This window comes from Cervus canadensis, chromosome 21, assembly GCF_019320065.1.
Source record: "Cervus canadensis isolate Bull #8, Minnesota chromosome 21, ASM1932006v1, whole genome shotgun sequence".
In the NCBI taxonomy this organism is placed as follows: Eukaryota; Metazoa; Chordata; class Mammalia; order Artiodactyla; family Cervidae; genus Cervus; species Cervus canadensis.
In genome coordinates this window covers 53,586,183-53,609,523 of record NC_057406.1, presented here as the reverse complement: position 1 = coordinate 53,609,523, position 23,341 = coordinate 53,586,183, and the positions used below count along the sequence as shown (strand labels likewise).

The following is a 23,341-nucleotide window of genomic DNA, read 5'->3' as shown; positions in this document are numbered from 1 at the left end:
TTAAACCATTTGGAATTCATCTTCTAAAAAGCATATGATCTTTAAAATTAGAGGAAGCTTAACTTTTCAAAGCATGGGAGTGCCGTGATGGAATTTATTCTCTGGAAAACTCACCTAGTACCTCTGTGATGGTTGGACAAGGGGGACTAATGAAGCCTGGCACATGGTGGCTGACACTAGTGCCTGTCAAATGCATGAGTGAACAAATGAATCAGGTTGGAGTGACTGTAATAGTTGGGGCAGGGAATGATGGAGTGTGGACTGAAGGAGAGGCTGAAGGGGCAGAGATAACACGTAGCGTGTGGGTCTCATGCCAGATGTGAGGAGGGTGAGAGCACCTTGGGTAGCCCTCAAGTTTAACTGGGCTGAATGGGTGGAAGGGGGCTCCAACCCCAAGATTAATAAATGCCAACTAGGCAAGTTATTGGAGAAGGCAATGGCAGCCCACTCCAGTACTCTTGCCTGGAAAATCCCAGGGACGGCGGAGCCTGGTGGGCTGCAGTCCATGGGGTCGCTAAGAGTCGGACACGACTGAGCAACTTCACTTTCACTTTTTACTTTCATGCATTGGAGAAGGCAATGGTAACCCACTCCAGTGTTCTTGCCTGGAGAATCCCAGGGACAGGGGAGCCTGGTGGGCTGCCGTCTATGGGGTCGCATAGAGTCAGACACGACTGAAGCAACTTAGCAGCAGCAGCAGCAGGCAAGTTATGGCGGCTAGGCGGGGTGGGGAGGATAACGCTTCCAAATGTGGTGCTTAAGGGCACGGGCTCCCAGGTAAATTCCTGCTCCCCTACTCACTGGTTACTTCACTTAACCCCCTGTGCTAAGTCACTTCAGTCATATCCGACTCTATGATCCTATGGACTGTAGCCTACCAGGCTGCTCCATTCATGGGATTCTCCAGGCAAGAATACTGGAGTGGGCTGCCATTCCCTTTTCCAGGGGATCTTCCCAACCCAGGGATTGAACCCTTGTTTCCTGTGTCTCCTGCATTGCAAGGGGATTCTTTACCTCTAAGCCACCAGGGAAGACCTAAGCCCCTGTGCCTCAATTTCTATTTGTTGTTTATGTGGCTTGTTTGCTCACTAAATCTGGTCATTCATGGAATCAGGATTATAATATGAGATCAAGTTTAAAATACATGTCGTTAACTGAAACCATAGCTACGACAAACAGTTTGAATCATATGAGTGTAAGTCACAGTTCACACAGGCTAAGCTAATGAAGCAGCTACCTGCCAAAGACCACAGCCTTCTAAAATAACCACATTCTTATCTATGTTTTGTTTTCCTTACTGGAGCTTCTTCGCCTCAAGGTATCTAGGTGGCTTATGACTATGAAGCATTTTAATAAGCTCTAGGAGCGAAGAGATGTAATTGGCATTAAGGGCGACTTTGATGCTTGATGATTTTCTACAGTAATAGCATCATGACACCATTCCCCAAACCTCCCCGCAAACTGCAGAAGGTCCGTGCATGTACCGAAGTTGCTAATTGGAATGCCAGCTTCCCTGCCCAAGGCATGGCAGAAAGAAAGGCAGTTAATTATATCTCTTCATATCTGATGAAATTTCCCCTTTTCCTCCTCACTTCTACAGGACATCATTAGTCTGGCGTGGTGAACAATACTCCATTATACCTGGATTTTTTTTTTCTTTAATGATCACAAAAACATTCTACTTCTTCCATTTTCTGATCTTCTATTTAACAACTTGATCATATTTGAATTGAGCCTATCCTATTATGGAGGGATAATGACCTCAATCCACTCGCCAACACAAGTCATTATCTGCAGTATACATTGTCAAAAGGCCTCCTCACTAAGTTTCAGCACACAGCATCTGAGGGCACGCGCTGGAAGCTTCGTATTAGCGCTGAAGAGCAGATGTCTCAGCTTGTAGCATAATTTCTCCCTCTGCTCATTTTAAACCTATTTTTCTTGTATATTCACATGAGCTTTCAGTCCAGCCGCAGCTTCTCAAGTCCTTGTAGACGTGTCTGGGACAGAAACTTTTTCCTTCTACTTTACCAAAAGTAAAGACAACAGGATGACAGAGGATGACATGGTTGGATGGCATCACCGACTCACTGGACATGAGTTTAAGCAAACTCTGGGAGATAGCGGAGGACAGGGAAGCCTGGTGTCCTGCAGTAGATAGGGTGACAAAGAGCTGGACACAACTTAATAACTGAATAACAAAAAGATGCCAGGATTCTTTAATTTTTAACTTGCTAAACATCATAATTTATTACTGAGGTTATCAGAGAGATCTGAGACTGTGAAAAAAGTGGGAAAAATAAACAGATCAAGCTCTCAGAGCCAGACAATAGTCTAGTCCCGTCAGTGGCTCCTCTCTATCTCTCACACAAGGCCAAACTCCTTGCCTCGACACCCACAGCTCCTTCTCTCCGACCCCTAACTACTTCTCTGTCTCCAGCTTCTCTGGCCTCACTCCCCTACATAGACACTTCTCTCCAGACCCCTGGACTGTCTGCCACTCCTCAAACACACCTTGCCACATTCCACCCTACTATGCACGTTCTCTGGCCTTCCCACCACCGGAGGGGACCCCTTCTTCTGGGCCTTATTCTTCAACACTCAGTTGAAATTTCTCTTCCACGAAGCCATGTTTAATTCCTGCACAGCCCCATCTGCTAAGCACTAACTTCTTCCTTGACAAATTCACACATTCATTCATTTGATAATACGTAGAGTGCTGAGTTATGTCTGTAGAAAGCATCTTACTTGAGGAGCTGCATCATCTGCTCCCAAAGCTCTCACTGCCTCCTGCGGGTTTCCAGAGCTCTTCCCATCTTTTCATGGCTCTCACAGCTTCATTGAGAGAAGGCATTATTACATCAGGGATCGCTGAACGTGGATCCTCCTCCATCACTGACAAGCGCTACTGTCTCAGGTATGTTACCTGAACCCTCAGACTCTCACTTCCTTCATCTGTAAAAATGAAGGGAATGGTATCCAATACTCATCTCCCGAGGCTGCTGTGAGGGTAAAACAAGAATCCATGCACCGCCCTCAGCCCTCCGGCTGGTATACGCCAGTCACTCAATGGAGGGTAACTATGTTATTGTGGAATATTCAGGTAACGCTTCACATCTTAGACCGAAAGCTCTTTGAAGACTGGGACCAAATCACATTCCTATTTAGTCAACATAGTTCCTAGCACTGTGCCCTGAACATGTCAATAAAACAGCAGATGGAAGAAAGAGGAAGAGAATGGGGATGGGGAAAAGAAAAGCAAGTTTTGCACAGATCCAAAAAACAAAAAACTTAAAAAAAAATGTGTGTGTTTTTTTAAATGTGGACTATGTTTAAAGTCTTTAACGGGTTTGTTACAACATCATTTCTGTTTTATGTTTATTTTTTGACTCTGAGGCACGTGGGATCTTAGGTCCCTGACCAGGGATCAAACCCGCACCCCCTGCAAATGCAGGTTTGATCCTTGGTCAGGGACCTAAGATCCCACATGCCTCACAGCCAGGGAAAGTCCCTCAAAAAACTTTTTACAAAAGCTTCAACACCTGGATGGTCAAAGGGAAACCTGTTTTTTTACATTAACAGATTTGATTTATATATGTTTCCAAGTGCCTACTCTGTACCAGAGATGCTCATACTTGCTATCGCTATTCCCTCAAAATGGGTAACATTATCACCAGGACGTGGAGGAAGAGATGGCAGATTAAGTGACTTGCCCCAAATCACAAGGCTGGGAAAAGCCTGCTGTGGAGTATGAACTCAGGGGTGACCATTATAAAGGTCTCACTCTGTGCTAGGGACTGATATCCATCCACTCAATAAGTCAGTGTTTACCTATTGAGCACCTACTATGTGCCAGGAGACACAAACTTCTGCTTGTAGGAAGCCAACAGTTTCTCAGAAGGTAGGTGGGAACCCAGGAAGGACAATCAGTTCAGTTCAGTTCAGTCGCTCAGTCGTGTCTGACTCTTTGCAACCTCGTGGATTGCAGCACGCCAGGCCTCCCTGTCCATCACCAACTCCTGGAGTTTACCCAACTCATGTCCTAGAATCGGTGATGCCATCCACCCATCTCATCCTCTGTCGTCCCCTTCTCCTCCTGCCCTGAATCTTTCCCAGCATCAGGGTCTTTTCAAATGAGTCAGCTCTTCGCATCAGGCGGCCAAAGTATTGGAGTTTCAGCTTCAACATCAGTCCCTCCAATGAACACCCAGCAATGATCTCCATTAGGATGGACTAGTTAGGTCTTGCAGTCCAAGGGACTCTCAAGAGTCTTCTCCAACACCACAGTTCAAAAGCATCAATTCTTCCGTGCTCAGCTTTCTTTATAGTCCAACTCTCACATCCATACATGACTACTGAAAAAACCATAGCCTTGACTAGATGGGCCTTTGTTGACAAAGTAATGTCTCTGCTTTTTAATATGCTATCTAGGTTGGTCAAAACTTTCCTTCCAAGGAGTAAGCATTTTTTAATTTCATGGCTGCAATCAGCATCTGCAGTGATTTTGGAGCCCAGAAAAATAAAGTCAGCCACTGTTTCCACTGTTTCCCCATCTTTTTGCCATGAAGTGATGGGACCAGATGCCATGATCTTAGTTTTCTGAATGTTGAGCTTTAAGCCAACTTTTTCACTCTCTTCTTTCACTTTCATCAAGAGGCTCTTTAGTTCTTCACTTTCTGTCATAAGTGTGATATCATCTGCATATCTGAGGTTACTGATATTTCTCCCGGCAATCTTGATTTCAGCTTATGCTTCCTCCAGCCCAGCATTTCTCATGATGTGTTCTGCATATGAGTTAAATAAGCAGGGTGACAATATACAGCCTTGATGTACTCCTTTTCCTATTTGGAACCAGTCTGTTGTTCCATGGCCAGTTCTAACTGTTGCTTCCTGACCTGCATACAGGTTTCTCAAGAGGCAGGTCAGGTGGTCTGGTATTCCCATCTCTTGAAGAACTTTCCACCGTTTATTGTGATCCACACAGTCAAAGGCTTTCGCATAGTCAATAAAGCAGAAATAGATGTTTTTCTGGAACTCGCTTGCTTTTTCAATGAGCCATCGGATGTTAGCAATTTGATCTCTGGTTCCTCTGCCTTTTCTAAAATCAGCTTGAAACATAGTTCACATATTGCTGAAGCCTGGCTTGGAGAATTTTGAGCATTACTTTACTAGCGTGTGAGATGAGTGCAATTGTGCAGTAGTTTGAGCATTCTTTGGCATTGCCTTTCTTTAGGATTGGAATGAAAACTGACCTTTTCCAGTCCTATGGCCACTGCTGAGTTTTCCAAATTTGCTGACATATTGAGTGCAGCACTTTCACAGCATCATCTTTTAGGATTTGAAATAGCTCAATTGGAATTCATCACCTCCACTATCTTTGTTCATAGTGATGCTTCCTAAGGCCCACTTGGCTTCACACTCCAGAATGTCTGGCTCTAGGTGAGTGATCCCACCATTGTGATTATCTGGATCGTAAAGATCTTTTTTGTACAGTTCTTCTGTGTATTCTTGCCACCTCTTCTTAATATCTTCTGCTTCTGTTAGGTCCATACCATTTCTGTCCTTTATTGAGTCCATCTTTGCATGAAATATTCCCTTGGCATCTCTAATTTTCTTGAAGAGATCTCTAGTCTTTCCCATTCTATTGTTTTCCTCTATTTCTTTGCATTGATCACTGAGGAAGGAGCTTCCGTTGTGGCTCAGTTGGTAAAGAATCTGCCTGCAGTGCCAGAGACCTGGGTTCAGTCCCTGGGTTTGGAAGATCCTCTGGAGAAGGGAAAGGCTACTCCAGTATTCTGGCCTGGAGAATTCCATGGACTATGTTGCTTGGGGTCACAAAGAGTTGGAAGGACGATCACCAGATGATAAGTAAGTACAAAATGGTGGCTCACGTGGGCTCTGGGTAGGCTTGAGTCAGATTCCCCAAAAGGCCAAAACAAACAAATAAAACCCACCAAATCTATTTTATTAAACGAATCATTAAAATCAAGATTTGCTGTTGGGTAGACAAACACGGGCTTCTCTGGTGCCTCAGATTGTAAAGAATCCACCTGCAATGCTGGAGACCTGGGTTTTATCCCTGGGTTGGGAAGATCCCCTGGAGAAGGAAATGGCAACCCATTCCAGTATTCTTGCCTAGAAAAATCCCATGTAGCCTGGCGGGCTACAGTCCACGGGGTTGCAAAGAGTCGGACATGACTGAATGACTAACACTTAAACTGTCTTCAGACAAACACGAGTTCAGGTGGGTCCCTGGTATTTCTCCCAGGACCTCGGCTGGCCCCGTCTCCCTTGGTTGAGGGTCTTCTTAGGAGTCAGGCATTTCCCTCACTTGGGTAGAGTGAAACTGGGAACCTCTCCCTTGTTTTCCTCTTCTTCCAAGAGGGGTAACAGTCCAGCCTCCTCTACAAGTATTCATGAGATCCAAGGAGCTCAGCTGGTGACATCAGCTGGGGCAAGCCTGGCACACCACGGGTGTTGGCTCAATCTGTTTAGTTTGGTCAATGCTCAGCCATGAACTGAATCAGGGATTTATTTCTGCTATTGTAACGACTCAACCGGACCGGAATCTGGAGTAATCTAATCCAAATCTCGTTTCTCTCCTACAAGCTACCGAATTGGTATTCCGGAAAGGCCTGGCATTAGCCACGGTCTGGCATCAAAATCACTCTGTTCATTTTTTGATTAATCAAGTCTTTTTTTTTTTCCACAGAAACCAGGCAGTGTAATAGGAGAGTGTCACAAGTTTGGTGTTGCTAACCCATCTGTTGGGGCCTAGGCTAGGGGCTGGCAGCCAGAGTGCTGGTGGCCCCAACGGGCAGCAGAGCAGATTTTGGCACCATCCTCTACCATAAACCACCCCTTTCACTCTTCCCTTTCCATCTAGTCCCTGTCTACTCACCTCCACCTCACCATTACAAACAGGACTGCAGAGAACATCACACGTGCTCCCTTGCACACCTGGGAAAGTGTCTCTCCATGTCAGTATCCAGGTGTGGATGCATATATTAACATGTTTTTAATTTGCAGGATTGCAAAATTGCCCACTCAAAAGGCTTTACCATTTCATACCTTCACCCACAACATAAAATATTTTCTAAAAGTGAGAACCTAGCTCTACAACGTAGCGTCTCATTGTCTGAGACGGTTACACCCTTCCTGTTGTCCTGTTTATCTTTCTCCATCTCTAGGTGAGGGTTTCTAGCAGGACTAAGTCACATGGGCTAGATGCCACCACTCTCTATCACTTCCGGTTACATTCACAGCTAAGAATGTTTAGCCTCTCTTTCTGGAAAGAGGTGGTCTAACTCATATTATGGAAGCAAATAAGGTTACGCTTTGTTGTTGTTCAGTTGCTTAGTTGTGTCCGACTATTTGTGACCCCATGGACTGCTGCACACCAGCCTTCCCTAACCTTCACCATCTCCGAGAGCTTGCTCAAACTCATGTCCATTGAGTCAGTGATGCCCTCCAACCATCTCATCCTCTGTCGTCCCCTTCTCCTCCTGCCCTCAATCTTTCCCAGCATCAGGGTCTTTTTCAGTGAGTTGGCTCTTTGCATCAGGTGGCCAAAGTATTGGAACAGTACCCAGCCCGATTTTCTACCTCTGGCCTCTTAGGACATTTTAGACAGAAACACCAAATTTATCTTGTTTCATATTGATTTGAGATATTGAAAGCCTAGCAATCATCCAAGCCTAATTTTTATTTTTTAAAAGAAAGGAAAATGTCTCCCATGCAAGTGACAGCATGGTCTTCCATTCCCCTCCCTTGGGGAAGGGCCTTCCTTTCCCTGGAAACTGCAGATGGGAAAGTGTCCCCACTCTGACGGCACACAGAATCTCCCAGTGACACGGGCCACAGGGGAGGTGTGCGAGAGGGCGGAGCAGCGGAGGAGCACATGTGCTGGCCGCAAGCCGGCCAGGACAGTGGAACGGGCTGCTTCCCCGGCTGAAATCCTCCTTGTGAATAGAGGTTATTGTGTGGCCAGGATTCCAGCAGGGCTCCGCATCCCCAGTGGGTTGGGCTTGACTAACCTCATGACCGAGGATGCTGGAAAGTGTTTGGCGGAAGGCATTTGACAATATTTGCCTGTTTTATGCTGGGGTGGGGGTGGGGGTGGGTGCCTCCGGATCACGTGACCCTGCTTATTTCCGGCAGCTTGGCTTAGAGCGCGGATGGTCTCTGGGGCCGTGGGGAGGGGGCTGCGGCCAGGCTGGGGAAGGCAAGAGTAGCAGATGGCTCCTAACCCAATATCAGAAACAAGCCAAGCATCTCGGGAAAGCTGGGCATTGTCAGGCCAGCAGCTACCACCTGGGTGGTGAGGCCAGGGTCCCTTCCTGGGCCTGCCCAATACCCTTAGAGAAAGGTGACAATGTGAAGGATGTAGATGCCTCAAAGGATGAGATGCCCTGTCGTGGAGCAACGTTCTTTTTTTTAAAAAGCATTTTGTACTGAGGCTGTATATAAAATGGTAAGGCTGTTAGAGTGGGCAATGTTGGAATCCTGTGAACATTTTCTGTGCATCCAGCACTTCACTGCCTGATACCCATGCAGAAGAAACACTTCAGCATGTGTGTGAGGGGACGTATGAAGATGTTCTTTGGGGCTCTGCGTATAATAGCAAAGGTGAGATCTGGACACAGCTAAATGCATGTCCAGAGGGAAATCGCAGGACTTCCCTGGTGGTCCAGTGGTTAAGACTCTGCCTGTCAGTGCAGTGGGTGTCTGTCTGATCCCTGGTCAGGAAACTAAGATCCCACATGCCCCAGGGCAAGTAAGCCCCAGCTGCAACAGAAGAATCCACAGGAAGAAACTGCCTGCCTCAACTAAGACCCCATGTAGCCAAATAAATAATTTTTTCAAAAAAAGAGGGAAATGGTGAAAGGAATTCTGTCTCGGTCTTACATGAAATACTGCATCGTGATTAGAATGAGGCTGTTCTTTGTGGACTAATCTGGTATAGCTTAGGATATGCAGAAGAACAGCAAGCTGAGGAAGAAAGCCAGCTATGCATCAGGACTGCATGACAGGCTGCCGAACTATATTTTTGGTGTTATATATCTGCATTCTTGTATATAGGAGAAAATACTAAATGAAAAACACAGTTCAGAAACTTCTATCAGTACATGTGTGTTAGCTGCTCAGTCATGTCAGACTCTGTGTGACTGCATGGACTGTAGCCCACCAGGCTCCTCTGTCCATGGGATTTCCCAGGCAAGAGTACCGGAGTGGGTTACCATACTCTCCTCCAGGGGATCTTCCTGACCCCAGGGATTGAACCTGGGTCTCCTGCATTGGAGGCAGATTCTTTACCATCTGAACTGCCAGGAAAGTCCATCCTATCAGTACATATGCATGTAAATGCATAGGTAAGGGACAGTAAACACACACACACATATATACACACACGTGTATGCATGTATGCACAAACATCCACACACCCGCATATTTCTCACTGGTAACAGCATTGCTTTGGAGGACAAGGGAAGGAACTACATGAAGAAAGGACTTTCACCTTATCTGTAATGTTTTTGTTTTTCAATAAGGAAATGCATTTTGTGCAAAGAAAATAAAATTGAAATGTAAATGAGTATCTGTTGAATTTATTTGCATCCTGCCCTCTTCTAAAAACCTAACAAAATAAGAAAAAGGAGAAGAAAATTAGACAAAGGAAAGAGGTTGAAAATTTAGCATCAGATTTAGCTCTGGACTTCTTTGCAGCCAGAGCAGAAAGGGGACCTAGTATAAACTATGCCACTTTCCCTTGTAAAATGGAGGGTGTCTTCAGTTCCTTCTGAGAGATGAAGTTTTATACTGAAACTCTAGTCTAAAACAATTTACTCATGTGGAACTCGACGTAAGAGGTCACATATCCTCCACCATTGTTTTGAGCTTGACTGTCCCATCACTTCATGGCAAATAGGTGGGGAATCAATGCAAACAGTGACAGACTTTATTTTTCTGGGCTCCAAAATCACTGTGGATGGTGGTTGCAGCCATGAAATTAAAAAACACTTGCTCTTTGGAAGAAAAGCTATGACCAACCTAGACAGCATATTAAAAAGCAGAGACATCACTTTGCTGACAAATAAATGTCTATATAATCAAAGCTATTGTTTTTCCAGTAGTTATGTACGGATGTGAGAGTTGGACCACAAAGAAGGCTGAGTGCTGAAGAATTGATGCTTTTGAACTGTGTTATTGGAGAAGACTCTTGAGAGTCCCTTGAATAGCAAGGAGATCAAAGCAGTCAATCCTAAAGGAATCCATCCTGAATAGTCATTGGCATGACTGATGCTGAAGCTGAAACTCCAGTAGTTTGGCCACCTGATGTGAAGAGCCAACTTGTTGGAAAAGACCCTGATGCTGGGAAAGATTGAAGGCAGGAGGAGAAGGGGACAACAGAGGATAAGATGGTTGGATGGCATCACCGACTCGATGGACATGAGTTTGAGCAAGCTCTGGGAGATGGTGAAGGACAGGGAAGCCTGGCGTGCTGCAGTCCATGGGGTCACAAAGAGTTGGACACAACTGAGCGACTGAACAACAGCTGTCCCTAAGTTTAGAGAAATGTCCTGCTGCTTCTTCCCTGCTGTTTACAGTCTCCCTGCCTCCTTATCCCATCTCATCAGTGTCACTGTCTTCCTTACTGGCTAAGCTCCCATCACACAGACCACCTTCTGCAGCTCCCTGATCAAGCTCCGCCTACTCCACCCTGGAGAGAGTGAACAGGCCATCGGTGCATGCCTGGGTTACCTTTCAGGACTGAGGCGTTCTTCCCCACTGCTGAGAGATTGACTGCTGAGGCTGAAGCTTGCCCGGGGAGTCGTCCTCAGCAGGACTGGAAGGGAACTGCCTCGCCCAAATTTATGCCCTGTTCCTGGGGGCTGCCTACCTGCTGTGATGAGTGAGGTGCAGGAATAAAGGCCCGGATCCATCACCTCAGTTAGTCTCTGAAGGGCTTATCCCTGACGGGCCACCCCAGCTCAGAACTCCCTGTGGGATCACCAAAGCCACTGCCATAGCCCCCCTTGCAGCCCAATAACCCTCCTTACACCCTTGTGGTGTCAATACTGGGCACCCTAATAAACCACCTGCACGCATAGTTCTGCTCAGGGTCTGCCTCTGGGAGAGCCTGACCCACACTGTCCCCTCTACTGAGAACGTTTCCCTGATTTTAACACTATCGTGGTGTAGTGAGGACTTCTTGTCACATAAATGTCCACTTAGATGTCACCGCTTCAAGGAAGCTTTCCCTCACTATTCAACCTAAAACAGCCTCTGAGATACTATCATCTCAGCTAATTCTAATTCTTCACTCTGCGCTTATCTCTAGTATATTCCTTGTTTATTTATTTATAATTAATACTTTTTAAAATTGTCACCCCAATTTTTCTTTCATCATCCCCTATTCTTGGTCTGTCTTATCCACCACTGCATTCTCAGAGCCTAGAATAGGGGCCAGCAAACAGTAGGTGCTAATATTTCTTAATTTAGTGAAGGACTGAAATTCTATCTTAAAAATATGAAAATTTGAGGTCTGAACGACCTGATGCCTCTTGATAATAATAAGACTAAATTTTACAAATTTTCAAACCTGATTTGGCTCTGAAAACAGATTTTTTTTTCCACAAAAACAAATCCACTGCCTGGCTTTGTGAATTGGAAAATGAAATTTCTTCTGGAATGACATATGGGACCTCTTATTTAGAAAAAGAAATATTTTGTATAGACTTAGGTGCAGTGGGAGAACTGCCTATGAGTTTATCAGGAAGGAGAGAAGCCCTATTCCAGGATGTCCTTGTGGGACTCAGAAGGAAGATGCCTGCTGAGTGATCCACAGTTGCTAAGGTTTATCCAGCACCCACTCTTCTCCAGACACTGTTCATACTCTCTCATTTTCTCTTTGTGACTACATTATGAGGAGAATACTACTGCCATCCCCGTTTTACAGGTGAGTAGACGGAGAGCTCAGAGAGGTGAGCGACCTTGCCCAAGGTCACACGGAAAAGCACAGCTAGGAGTTAATTCCTGGCAGTCTCCCCCAGGTGGTACTAGTGGTAAAGAACCCCCTGCCAGTGAAGGAGATGTAGAAGATGAGGGTTTGATTCCTGGGTTGGGAAGATCCCCTGGAGAAGGGCATGGCAACCCACTACAGTATTCATGCCTGGAGAATCCCATGGACAGAGGAGCCTGGCGGGCTGCAGTCCATAGAGCTGCAGAGTTGGACATGACTGAGCAACTTAACACGCATGCACGCAGTCTGATGTAAGAGATCACACTATCAACAGTCTCTCTGTTGCCAGGCAAATGTCAGAAGATCACAGAAAAACAGATGTGAACAAGGTGATTTTCTTCTGCTGCCTTTCAAATTTTTCACTCTGAAATGTACAATGTGTTCAGATGATTAAACCAAGAGTGTCTGCTGATTTCTAGCATTTCTAGAAACTCTCACTCCCGAAGTCTTTTATGTTGATCGTTCACTCAGTGTGCTGGCATTGTGGGAATCTGTGTGGCCATAATTTGGGCAAAAGGGTATGGGGAGAGATTTGAAGAGGGAAGTAGAGTAGAATTTTAAATAAAGCAAAAAAGCAGCAAATGCAGCGAGAAAAGGAATGTAGGGACAAATTGAAAGAAGCAGCCCAAAAGCCTGGAAATGGAGCTCTTGAAAACAACTTTTGCTATCCTTGCAGCAAAACAAGCTACTGAGACTCTTGTTGGAGAAGATTGAGTTGCATTCCTGAATGCTTTCTCCCAACGTTGTTTTCCTCTCACCTGTGGGTGGATTAGTCAAAAGAATCTAATATGATTTGCTCATTAAAGCCCATCTGCTTCCTTTTCTGATCTGGTCTCTCCATCTTTCCTGATTTTTCTCTTCCTTTTTTTCTGAAGCAAAGGCTGTGCAGTTAAAGGGATCCAGCCAGGTTCCTGCCTCTGCCACTTCATGGCTGTGTGTATATTTGGGTAAATGATTTAACCCCCTAAGCTTTATTTTCCTCATCTGTAAAATGGGCATAACAATACCAGCTTGACAGAATTGTAAGAATGAAGTGAGAGACTTGTACAAAGTGCCTAACATGTAGCCTGGCACACAGTAGATTCATCCCTTTCTCTCTCTTTCCCCTTAATTCCTCACTTCCTTCGCCTTTGTGGGCTGCACTGCTAGAAGCAGTAATAGCCCTTAACTGACAAAATCCTCTGAGGGGTGAGTGTCAGGTGTTCCTGTAGCCTTGGTGTTCAAAGCTACAACATAATTTGTAAGTCCAGCTCTTAGAGGAGCGTTTACCTGTACGTATCAAACATGAGTACAAACACTTAAACCACATCATTAACTGTTACATCAAGTCCAGGAATTCCAGATGGTAAAGGGAGAGCCACTCAGGCAGATAATTTGTATTCACGTTATTAATGTCAAAAAATAATTATAGTATGAAGTATTAGTCGTTCAGTCACATCCAACTCTTTCATGACCCTATGGACTGTAGCCCACCAAGCTCCTCTGTCCATGGGATTTCCGAGGCAAGAACACTGGAGCCGGTAGCCATTCCCTTCTCTACGGGATCTTCCTGACCCAGGGACAGAACCCAGATCTCCTGCATTGCAAGTTGATTCTTTACTCTCTGAGTCACCAGGGAAGCCCCAAGTGTAGTATAGTTGCAATTAATTATTAATTTATTGAGGGGTCATTGGTAAGGGAGAACAGACCTTTGCCTCTATAATTGGCTGCAACATTATTTATTAAAATAATAGATTCTATTGAAGTCAATAACATCCATGTGGAATCCAGTCCTTGTCAGTGTTTTGATGTTGGGAAAATAAGTCTACTCCCAAATAAAATAAATATGAAAATTTAAATCTCCAGGCTATATCTAAGTTGAGTATTTTTTACACACCTGAAAATTAAATTGATTGCAATGGGCTATTGGGTCAAGTTACTATGACATTCCAACTGATATGCTGTACTATTGGCAAGAAGACCAGTTATATGAGCTTCGCATCAAGAGAAAACTTGCTCAGAATGGAACTTACCATTGCAGAGTAGCAGGAGTAGAGTGGGGCTTGGATGCTCTGTTATTTTCTTTTTCCTCATCTGTTAAAAGAAAAAGGAGTGAACTTCAGTAGGAAACCACACGGGTCTTTCACCTCTCCCAAGTTTCAAAAGACTACATTGTCCTCAAATGTTGATGCTTTGAGAGCAAGGGCATTTTGGCTTTTTCAACATAAGAGATTTATCACACTTTAACAAGAAAAAAAGGAGAAACTGACTTTTACAGAAAAATCTTATATCAATTTGTATTTTTATTTGACATAATACATTATAGTTTGAAGAGCTATCTCCATCACTGAATAGTATGACTGCACCCCTTCAAATCCTAGAGACATGAACGTTGGTCAACTTAAATCTATCATGGTAATTTTATATCCTCTAACCCATGATGGATTAGGTGGGGCATGTGACATGGTGATCTGGACTATCAGATTAAGAAGAAGCCCTGTGGTGCTTTTGGGAAAGTTATTTTTTTCCTAACAAAAAGGGAAAAGGGCCTTGATTTCAAGTTTCTGGTCTCCAAAACTGTGGGATGGGGGGAGTCTGCTTTTGAAAGAAAGAGGGAGAGAGAGAGGGAGGGAGGGAGGAAGGAAGAAAGGAAAGAAAAGAAATGAAAGGAGAAAAGAGGGAGAAAGGGGAAGGGAGGGAGGGAGGAGAGGGTAAGAAATAGGAGTGATCCCATGGCTTGGCCCACTTTTGAACATGGCTGTGAGTGGACATGATAACTGGAGTGAGGTAGCAAACTTTCAACTGGGAAAAGAGCAGTCTGAGGACAAATTCAATGCCAAGGAAGTCAGCAAGGACAAGGGGAAATCCTGGGGACACTGAATATCACGCTGGGCCTCTGATTAACCAACCCTAAAAATCCCTGCATCTTTGTTTGGTGAGATAAGACAATTTTCTGAGTTAATAAAACCTCTTTTCATTGGTTATTCACTTCCCTGCCTCCAAAACCATCTGAATTGTACAACACTATTATTTCTACACATATCCACATTCATCTCTCTGACTTGAGTACCTTGCTTAAGAAGATCCCACTTAAGAAGGCAAGGATGCCTGATTTCAAACTAAACTACAAAGTTATAGTGATCAAAACAGTAGAACACCGGCAGACACAGACACAGATAAATGGAACAGAACAGAGGGCCCAGAAATAAACTCACATGCACAGTCAGTAATTTGTGACAAAGGAGCCAAGAATACACAATGGCAAAAGGACAGTCTCTTCAATAAATGGTGTTGGAAAAACTGGATAGCAGTATGCAAAAGAATTAAACTGCACCACTAACTTACACCATATAAAAAAATTAACTCAAAATCAACCAAAGGCTTGAATGTAAAACCTAAAACTATAAATATCCTAGAAGAAAACATAGGCAATAAGCACTTTGACATAGGACTTGGCAATGTGGTTTTTTTGGATTTGATACCAAAGGAAAGGCAACTAAAGCAAAAATAGACAAGTGAGATTACATCAAACTAAAGATCTTCTGCACAGCAAAGAGAAATAGCAACAACAAAAAAGGCAGCCTACCGAATGGAAGAAAATATTTGCAAATCATATGTCTGACAAGGAGTTAATATTCAGAATATATAAAGAACTCAACAACCCCTAAACAATCTGATTCAAAAATGGGCAGAAGATCTGAATAGACATTTTTTCCAAGAGATATATACACGATCAATATTAAATCCATGGTGAGAGATCACCTCACATTTTTTAGGATGACTGTTATCAAAAAGACAAGAAATAACAAGTGCTGGTGAGGATGTGGAGGAAAGAGACTCCTCATGCACTGCTGGTAGGAATGTAAATTGGTGCAGCCACTGTTGAAAACGGTATGCAGATTCATCAAAAAATTCAAATATAACTACCACATGATCTAGCAATTCTGGGTATTTATTTGAAGAAAATGAAAACACTAATAAGAAGAGATATTTCAATCCTACGTATATTGCAGCACTATTTACAACAGCTAAGGTATGGAAACAATCTAAGCGTCCACTCATAGATGAATGGATAAAAAATAGTTTATATATATATATATATACATATATATATATATATACATGAATATTTCACAACACAAGAGAAGACTCTACACATGGACATCACCAGATGGTCAACACCGAAATCAGATTGATTATATCCTTTGCAGCCAAAGATGGAGAAGCTCTATACAGTCAGCAAAAACAAGACTGGGAGTGGACTGTGGCCCAGATCATGAACTCCTTATTGCCAAATTCAAACTTTAATTGAAGAAAGTGGGGGAAACCACTAGGCCATTCAGGTATGACCTAAATCAAATCCCTTATAACTATACAGTGGAAGTGAGAAATAGATTTAAGGGACTAGATCTGATAGACAGAGTGCCTGATGAACTATGGATGGAGCTTCGTGACATTGTACAGGAGACAGGGACAAAACTATCCCCAAGAAAAAGAAATGCAAAAAAGCAAAATGGCTGTCTGAGGAGGCCTTACAAATAGCTGTGAAAAGAAGAGAAGTGAAAAGCAAAGGAGAGAAGGAAAGATATACCCATTTGAATGCAGAGTTCCAAAGAATAGCAAGGAGAGACAAGAAAGCCTTCCTCAGTGATCAGTGCAAAGAAATAGAGGAAAACAGTAGACTGGGAAAGACTAGAGATCTCTTCAAGAAAACATTCATGCAAAGATGGACTCAATAAAGGACAGAATGGTATGGACCTAACAGAAGCAGAAGATATTAAGAAGAGGTGGCAAAAATACACAGAACTGTACAAAAAAAGATCTTCATGACCCAGATAATCACCAAGGTATGACCACTCACACTCACCTAGAGCTGGACATCCTGGAATGTGAAGTCAGGTGAGCCTTAGGAAGCATCATTATGAACAAAGCTAGTGGATGTGATGGAATTCCAGTTGAGCTATTTCAAATCCTAAAAGATGATTTTGTGAAAGTGCTGCACTCAATATGTTAGCAAATTTGGAGAACTCAGCAGTGACCACACGACTATAAAAGATCAGTTTTCATTCCAATCCCAAAGAAAGGTAATGCCAAGGAATGCTCAGACTACCGCACAATTGCACTCATCTCACATGCTCGTAAAGTAATGCTCAAAATTCTCCAAGCCAGGCTTCAGCAATACGTGAACTGTGAACTTCCAGATGTTCAAGCTAGTTTTAGAAAAGGCAGAGGAACCAGCGATCAAGTTGCCAACATCCACTGGATCATCGAAAAAACAAGAGAGTTCCAGAAAAACATCTACTTCTGCTTTATTAAGTATGCCAAAGCCTTTGACTGTGTGGATCACAATAAACTGTGGAAAATTCTGAAAGAGATGGGAATACCACACCACCTGACCTGCCTCTTGAGAAACCTGTATGCAGGTCAGGAAGCAACAGTTAGAACTGGCCATGGAACAACAGACTGGTTCCAAATAGGAAAAGGAGTACATCAAGGCTGTATATTGTCACCCTGCTTATTTAACTCATATGCAGAACACATCATGAGAAATGCTGGGCTGGAGGAAGCATAAGCTGGAATCAAGATTGCCGGGAGAAATATCAGTAACCTCAGATATGCAGATGACACCACCCTTATGGCAGAAAGGGAAGAAGAACTAAACAGCCTCTTGATGAAAGTGAAAGAAGAGAGTGAAAAAGTTGGCTTAAAGGTCAACATTCAGAAAAACAAGATCATGGCATCTGGCCCCATCACTTCATGGCAAAAAGATGGGGAAACAGTGGCTGACTTTATTTTTCTGGGCTCCAAAATCACCACAGATGCTGATTGTAGCCATGAAATTAAAAAATGCTTACTCCTTGGAAGGAAAGTTATGACCAACCTAGACAGCACATTAAAAAGCAGAGACATTACCTTGCAAACAAAGGTCCGTCTCATCAAGGCTATGGTTTTTCCAGTAGTCATGTATGGATGTGAGAGTTGGACTATAAAGAAAGCTGAGCACTGAAGAATTGATGCTTTTGAACTGTGGTGTTGGAGAAGACTCTTGAGAGTCCCTTGGACTGCAAGGAGATCCAACCAGTCCATCCTAAAGGAGCTCAGTGCTGAGTGTTCATTGGAGGCACTGATGTTGAAGCTGTAACTCCAATACTTTGGCCACCCGATGTGGAGAGCTGACTCCTTTGAAAAGACCCTGATGGTGGGAAAGATTGAGGGCAGGAGGAGAAGGGGATGACAGAGGATGAGATGGTTGGATGGCATCACCGACTCAATGGAGATGAGTTTGGGTAAACTCCGGGAGTTGGTGATGGACAGGGAGGCCTGGCATGCTGCGGTTTATGGGGTTGCAAAGAGTCAGACATGACTGAGCAACTGAACTGAACTGATACATGAATATTATTCAGCCATAAAAAGAATGAAATCTTGTAATTTGCAACAATAATAATGGACCTTGAGAGCATTATACTAAGTGAAATAAGTCAGAGAAAGACAAATATATGATTTTACTTACATGTGGAACAACAAAAAACTTATAAATAAAGAGAACAGATAGAGACTGGTGGTTGCCATGGGCTGTGGTAGGGGATGGGTGAAAGTGGTGAAAGGAGTCAAGAGGTACATACTTTCAGTTATAAAATAAATAAGTTGTGGGCATGTCACGTACAACATGGTGACTATAATTAATAGTACTCTCTGAACATTGTTAAGAGAGTAAATCCTAAAAGTTCTCATCACAAGAAAAATAAATTCTGTTACTATGTATGATGATGGATGTTAACTAGATTACTGGGGTCATCATTTTGTAATATATACAAGTATTGAATTATTATATTATACACCTGGAACTTTATATAGTGTTTTGTATGTCAATCACATCTCAATTTAAAAAAGAAGAAAGCAGGATGGTATCTTATTCATCTCTGTGTTCCCTCCAGCCAATGCCTCCCATTGTCACTTAATTAAATAGTTGAGTCTGCCTTCCACAAATGTCTTCAACAATCTTAAAAAAATTGCACAAAAAGGAACATGAACATATGAGTCTCATAAGAACGTAGGTAAACAGATGCAAAGAACAATACTCAACCTCAACTGTTTACAAAGAAATAAAAAGAAAATAATGAGGCACAACTTTATATCTCTGAGAACAAAAATTTTAAAAATAATAATCCCCAATGCTAGTGTGCAAATGGTCAAATTGACAGTGTCACATTTCTCTGAAGGTAGTGGTAACTGGTACAATAGTTTGGTAAGTAATTTTGCAGTAATATTGACAGCTATCTAAAATATTCAGTCACTTGGCCCCACAACTCAACTCCTAAGAATTACACTAAGTAAATAACTGAAAGGAAGGCTATGTTAAAAAACAACAGCAACTGCATTTTTTAAACAAGGAAAAATATATAAACAACCTAAATATATCTCTGTCCAGCTTGTGCTGGCTCATGATTTACATTTTTGTTTCCCCTAGAATTGGCAGGACTTTTTTCTCTGAAAGTGAAAGTTACTCAGTTGTGTCTGACTCCTTGCGACCCCATGGACTATAGTCCATGGAATTCTCCAGAATTCTCCAGAATAGTGGAGTGGGTAGACTTTCCCTTCTCCAGGGGATCTTCCCAACCCAGGGATTGAACCCAGGTCTCCCACATTGTAGACGGATTCTTTACCAGCTGCGCCACCAGGGAAGCCCAAGAATACTGGAGTGGGTAGCTATTTTTCTCTGCTTCTTTAAATTTCAGCACATCAGTCAACGTGGGTCACAAAAGATCTATATTCTAAAATCAATTCAAAACCTTACTGGCCGTGATTGAGAAAACCCCTCAACCTCTGGGCTTTATTTTTTCTTCACTTGTAAACCTAATCATTTTAAAGGGCTATTGAAGGGATCCTGTTAATTAATTCAACAAAAATTCATTATATATCTAATGTATGCCAACTAGACACTGAGGATAAAGAAATTAAGCTCTTGTCCTAGAGTCTGGTTGGGGAAAGAGACAAACAGTAGCGAGAGAAATCAGGTTCAATAAGAAGTGATAAATGCTGTGATATGGGTAGGCAGAGAGGATATTGCCAACCCAGACGACATGAAAAAGCAGGGCCAATCAAGAAAGACTTCCTAAGAGAAACCACAAGTAAGCCAAACCCTGGACTGGGCCAAAGATGGGAACCAGATGTCAAGGAAGGTGAGATAAAGTCAAGGGTAGGGTGGAGAAGGTGAGGGGATAAAACTGTGGGCACTTGAAAAATCAGGCCACCTTCCGAGAAGCAAGGTGGCTGAAGGTCCTGGTCAAGAGGTGAAGGGGTGCAAGGGCGCTGGAGAAGTGCTATGACATCTGGTAATCCCCTTCAAGCTTTAAGACAATCTCTGGTCTCTAACCTGACGGTAATAATAATAATGCCTATCTTGAAAGGTACTAGGGAAGATTGAGTGAAAGGAACTCAGGGACTTCCCTGGTGGTCCAGTAGTTAAGAATCGCGTTGCAATGAGGGGGACGCTGGTTTGATCCGTGGTCTGGGAACTGAGATCCCATGTGCCATGGGGCAGCTGAGCCCGTGCACCACAGCTACTGAGTCCATGAGCCCGTGTTCTGCCATAAGAGAGGCCACCACAGTGAGAATCCACAGCCAGAGACTCACAGCAGGACACAGAGCTAAGAGCCGGGAAATATCAGTGCCGGAGCTGCACGGCAAAGGCTGCCCTGGGCTGCTCTGGCTCGCAGGCCTTGGAGCGTCTCTGTTCAGCTGAAATCTGCCGCAGGAGGCAGGCAAGGGAGGCTGCCTCTCTGCTCGGGAAAATTTACGGGGGGCAAACACAACCGCACTAATAGGGACCCTGCACGGCAAACACACAGCAGGGGACAGCACAGCTCCAAAGAGGAAGTGGCATTTGAGCTGACCTTGAAGAGATGATCCGAATTTAAAACACAGCTTTGTTTACTGTGTGCAAAAATAATACACTTTTTTTTTTTTAATTTGGAAAACACATGGAAAATGGAAATCTCTGGAAATCCAAGTGCCTCTCAATAGGACAACACTGTTGGCAACTCTTTATCCTATCTACCACCAGTCTTTTTTCAGTGTTCTCTTTTACACCCAAGTGCACACACACACAACACACCTAACTTAAGGGTAGTGACGTTCACATAACACATCCTGGCTTGTACACTGTCTCTCTCAGTCACACTTACAGGAACAGGTCAGATTTTGAGAGGGGGATGCTGAGGGAGGGGGTGCTCGGGGTTGGGGGATGGATGGCAAGCGGAATGAGGAAAGGCATGGGGGAGAGGAAAGGCTAATGGCCCATTGTCTGGAGCCAGAAAATTTCCCATTACCAGGATTATACCCTAGTGCTTCCTGTTCAGGGGATGCATGTATGTTCAGTTGCACAGTCCTGTCTGACTCTTTGCAACACCATGGATTGTAGCCCACCAGGCTTCTCTGTCCATGGAGTTTTCCGGGCAAGAATACTGGAATGGGTTGCCATTTCCTAATCCAGAGGATCTCCCTGAAAAACGGGTCAAACCCTCATCTCCTGTGTCTCTGTGCTGTAGAAGGCAGATTCTTTACCACTGAGCCACCTGGGAAGCCCATTCAGGGGTTACCTATCTCTATTGCATCAGGTTTTTTCCCCAACTAAACTTTGTTAAGGCCCCATTTCCAATACCAACCACTGGTAAGAGAATCGGCTTTGAGGGCAGGCAGACCTGGGTTCGAATTCCAACTTTATCCTCAACTCTGTGAGAGCCTAAGTAGTCACTTGACTCATTAACATTGGAGGGCCCTCCCCTAAAACCTGAAAATCATAACTGATGTCATAAAGATTGTTTGAGGATTAAATATCACAAACTATGATAAAAAAAATACTAGAAACATTTAAAAAGAGGATCATAAAAATACTGATAGCATTCACCAGCTAAGTACTTAAACCAGGCACTGTACACCACTTTTCATTTGCTCTCTTATTTTGGCCCTCCCAACAGTGTTAAGAAGTTGTTTTATATCCTTTTATAAGTAAGGAAACCAAGCTTTGCATGAGGCTGAAACACTTTGGCCATCTGATGCAAAGAAATGACTCATTTGAAAAGACCCTGATGCTGGGAAAGATTGAAGGCGGGAGGAGAAGGGGACAACAGAGGATGAGATGGTTGGATGGCATCACCGACTCAATGGACATGAGTTTGAGTAAACTCTGGGAGTTGGTGATGGACAGGGAGGCCTGGCGTGCTGCAGTCCATGGGGTCGCAGAGTCCGACACAATTGAGCGACTGAAATGACTGAAACACTTGTAGGAAGCCATGCACCCCATGAATGGAGACTGGACTTCCCTCAATGATGGGCATCAGGTGGCTACTGAAAGCATTTAGAGAAGAGCTAGTCTACCTGGAGCCAACAGAGACCCTTGGCTCAGTCATCAAACAGAGGCCTCCAACCTCTGCAGGCACTTTCCCTCCAGACCCCTGGGGTCTTTTCCTCGAAGACTTTTCCCAGCATCTTTTCCTCAAAGACCGTGTGTGTCACACTCAGGCATCATCCTCTTATCTGATGGCTCTCAATCCTAATTCCCCAGAAGTGCTGGGGAATACACTCATTCATCAAATATTTATTGCATATGTTCCAGCCCCATGCCAGGGGCTAAAGGGAGAGAAAAAACAGACATGGTCTCTACTCTCTTGAGCTCAAACTGTCAGCCAATAAAATGTAAGTCTTGGGCAAGAGCTGAGAAGGCAGACCTAAGAAGCTACGGCAGCACCGAGTCGGGGTATAAGCCCAGGCTTGGGATCTGAAGGAGCAGCAGGAGTCAGCTAGGCGAAGAGGACAGGAGAGCACGTTTTAGAAAAATGAACATAGCCATGGTTGATAGAGACTTTTGGAATTAGCCTTGCCAAGTACCTCTTCATTTTAACAGGCAGAAATGCTTCAAACCAAATAAGATTCACCCTGTAAGGCAGAATTCCATGCCGACAATGTTCCTGGAGCCATTCACAGCCCACATTGAGCCATCCACCTTCCAGGCCCACACCGCTCGTCCTACCAAAGCCGGAGAGCAACATTGGCTTAAAATTCCTCCCACTGAGATGCTGCCCAGTGCCCGGTCTTCTCTCTGCCCCTCTATTCTGCTCCCACTTGCAGTTTTAATTCCTAATATCCCCATCCAGGGAATCTTGGTCCATTTCCCAATGGTGAGTGCCTCTACTCCCCCTCCTGGATCTATGTCCTAATATTAACTTGGCAGTAAAATGCCCAGGCTCAGATCCTGGCTCCGTCACTTGCTGGCTGTGTGACCACAAACAAACTTTTGGTGCCTTAGTTTCCTTATTTGTAAAATAGGGGTAATAATGATTCTAA

General features: G+C 43.9%; 1 protein-coding gene across 2 annotated transcripts in view; it reads right to left on the bottom strand.

Moving 5' to 3' along the window:
* Positions 1–23,341, bottom strand: part of RFX4 (regulatory factor X4) — a 173,806-nt gene that overhangs the window by 111,518 nt on the left and 38,947 nt on the right. For both annotated transcript variants that reach the window (XM_043441490.1, XM_043441491.1), the window contains exon 3: positions 14,032–14,092. In XM_043441490.1, the coding sequence (XP_043297425.1) occupies positions 14,032–14,092 (61 nt within the window). The remainder of the gene's footprint in view (positions 1–14,031; positions 14,093–23,341) is intronic.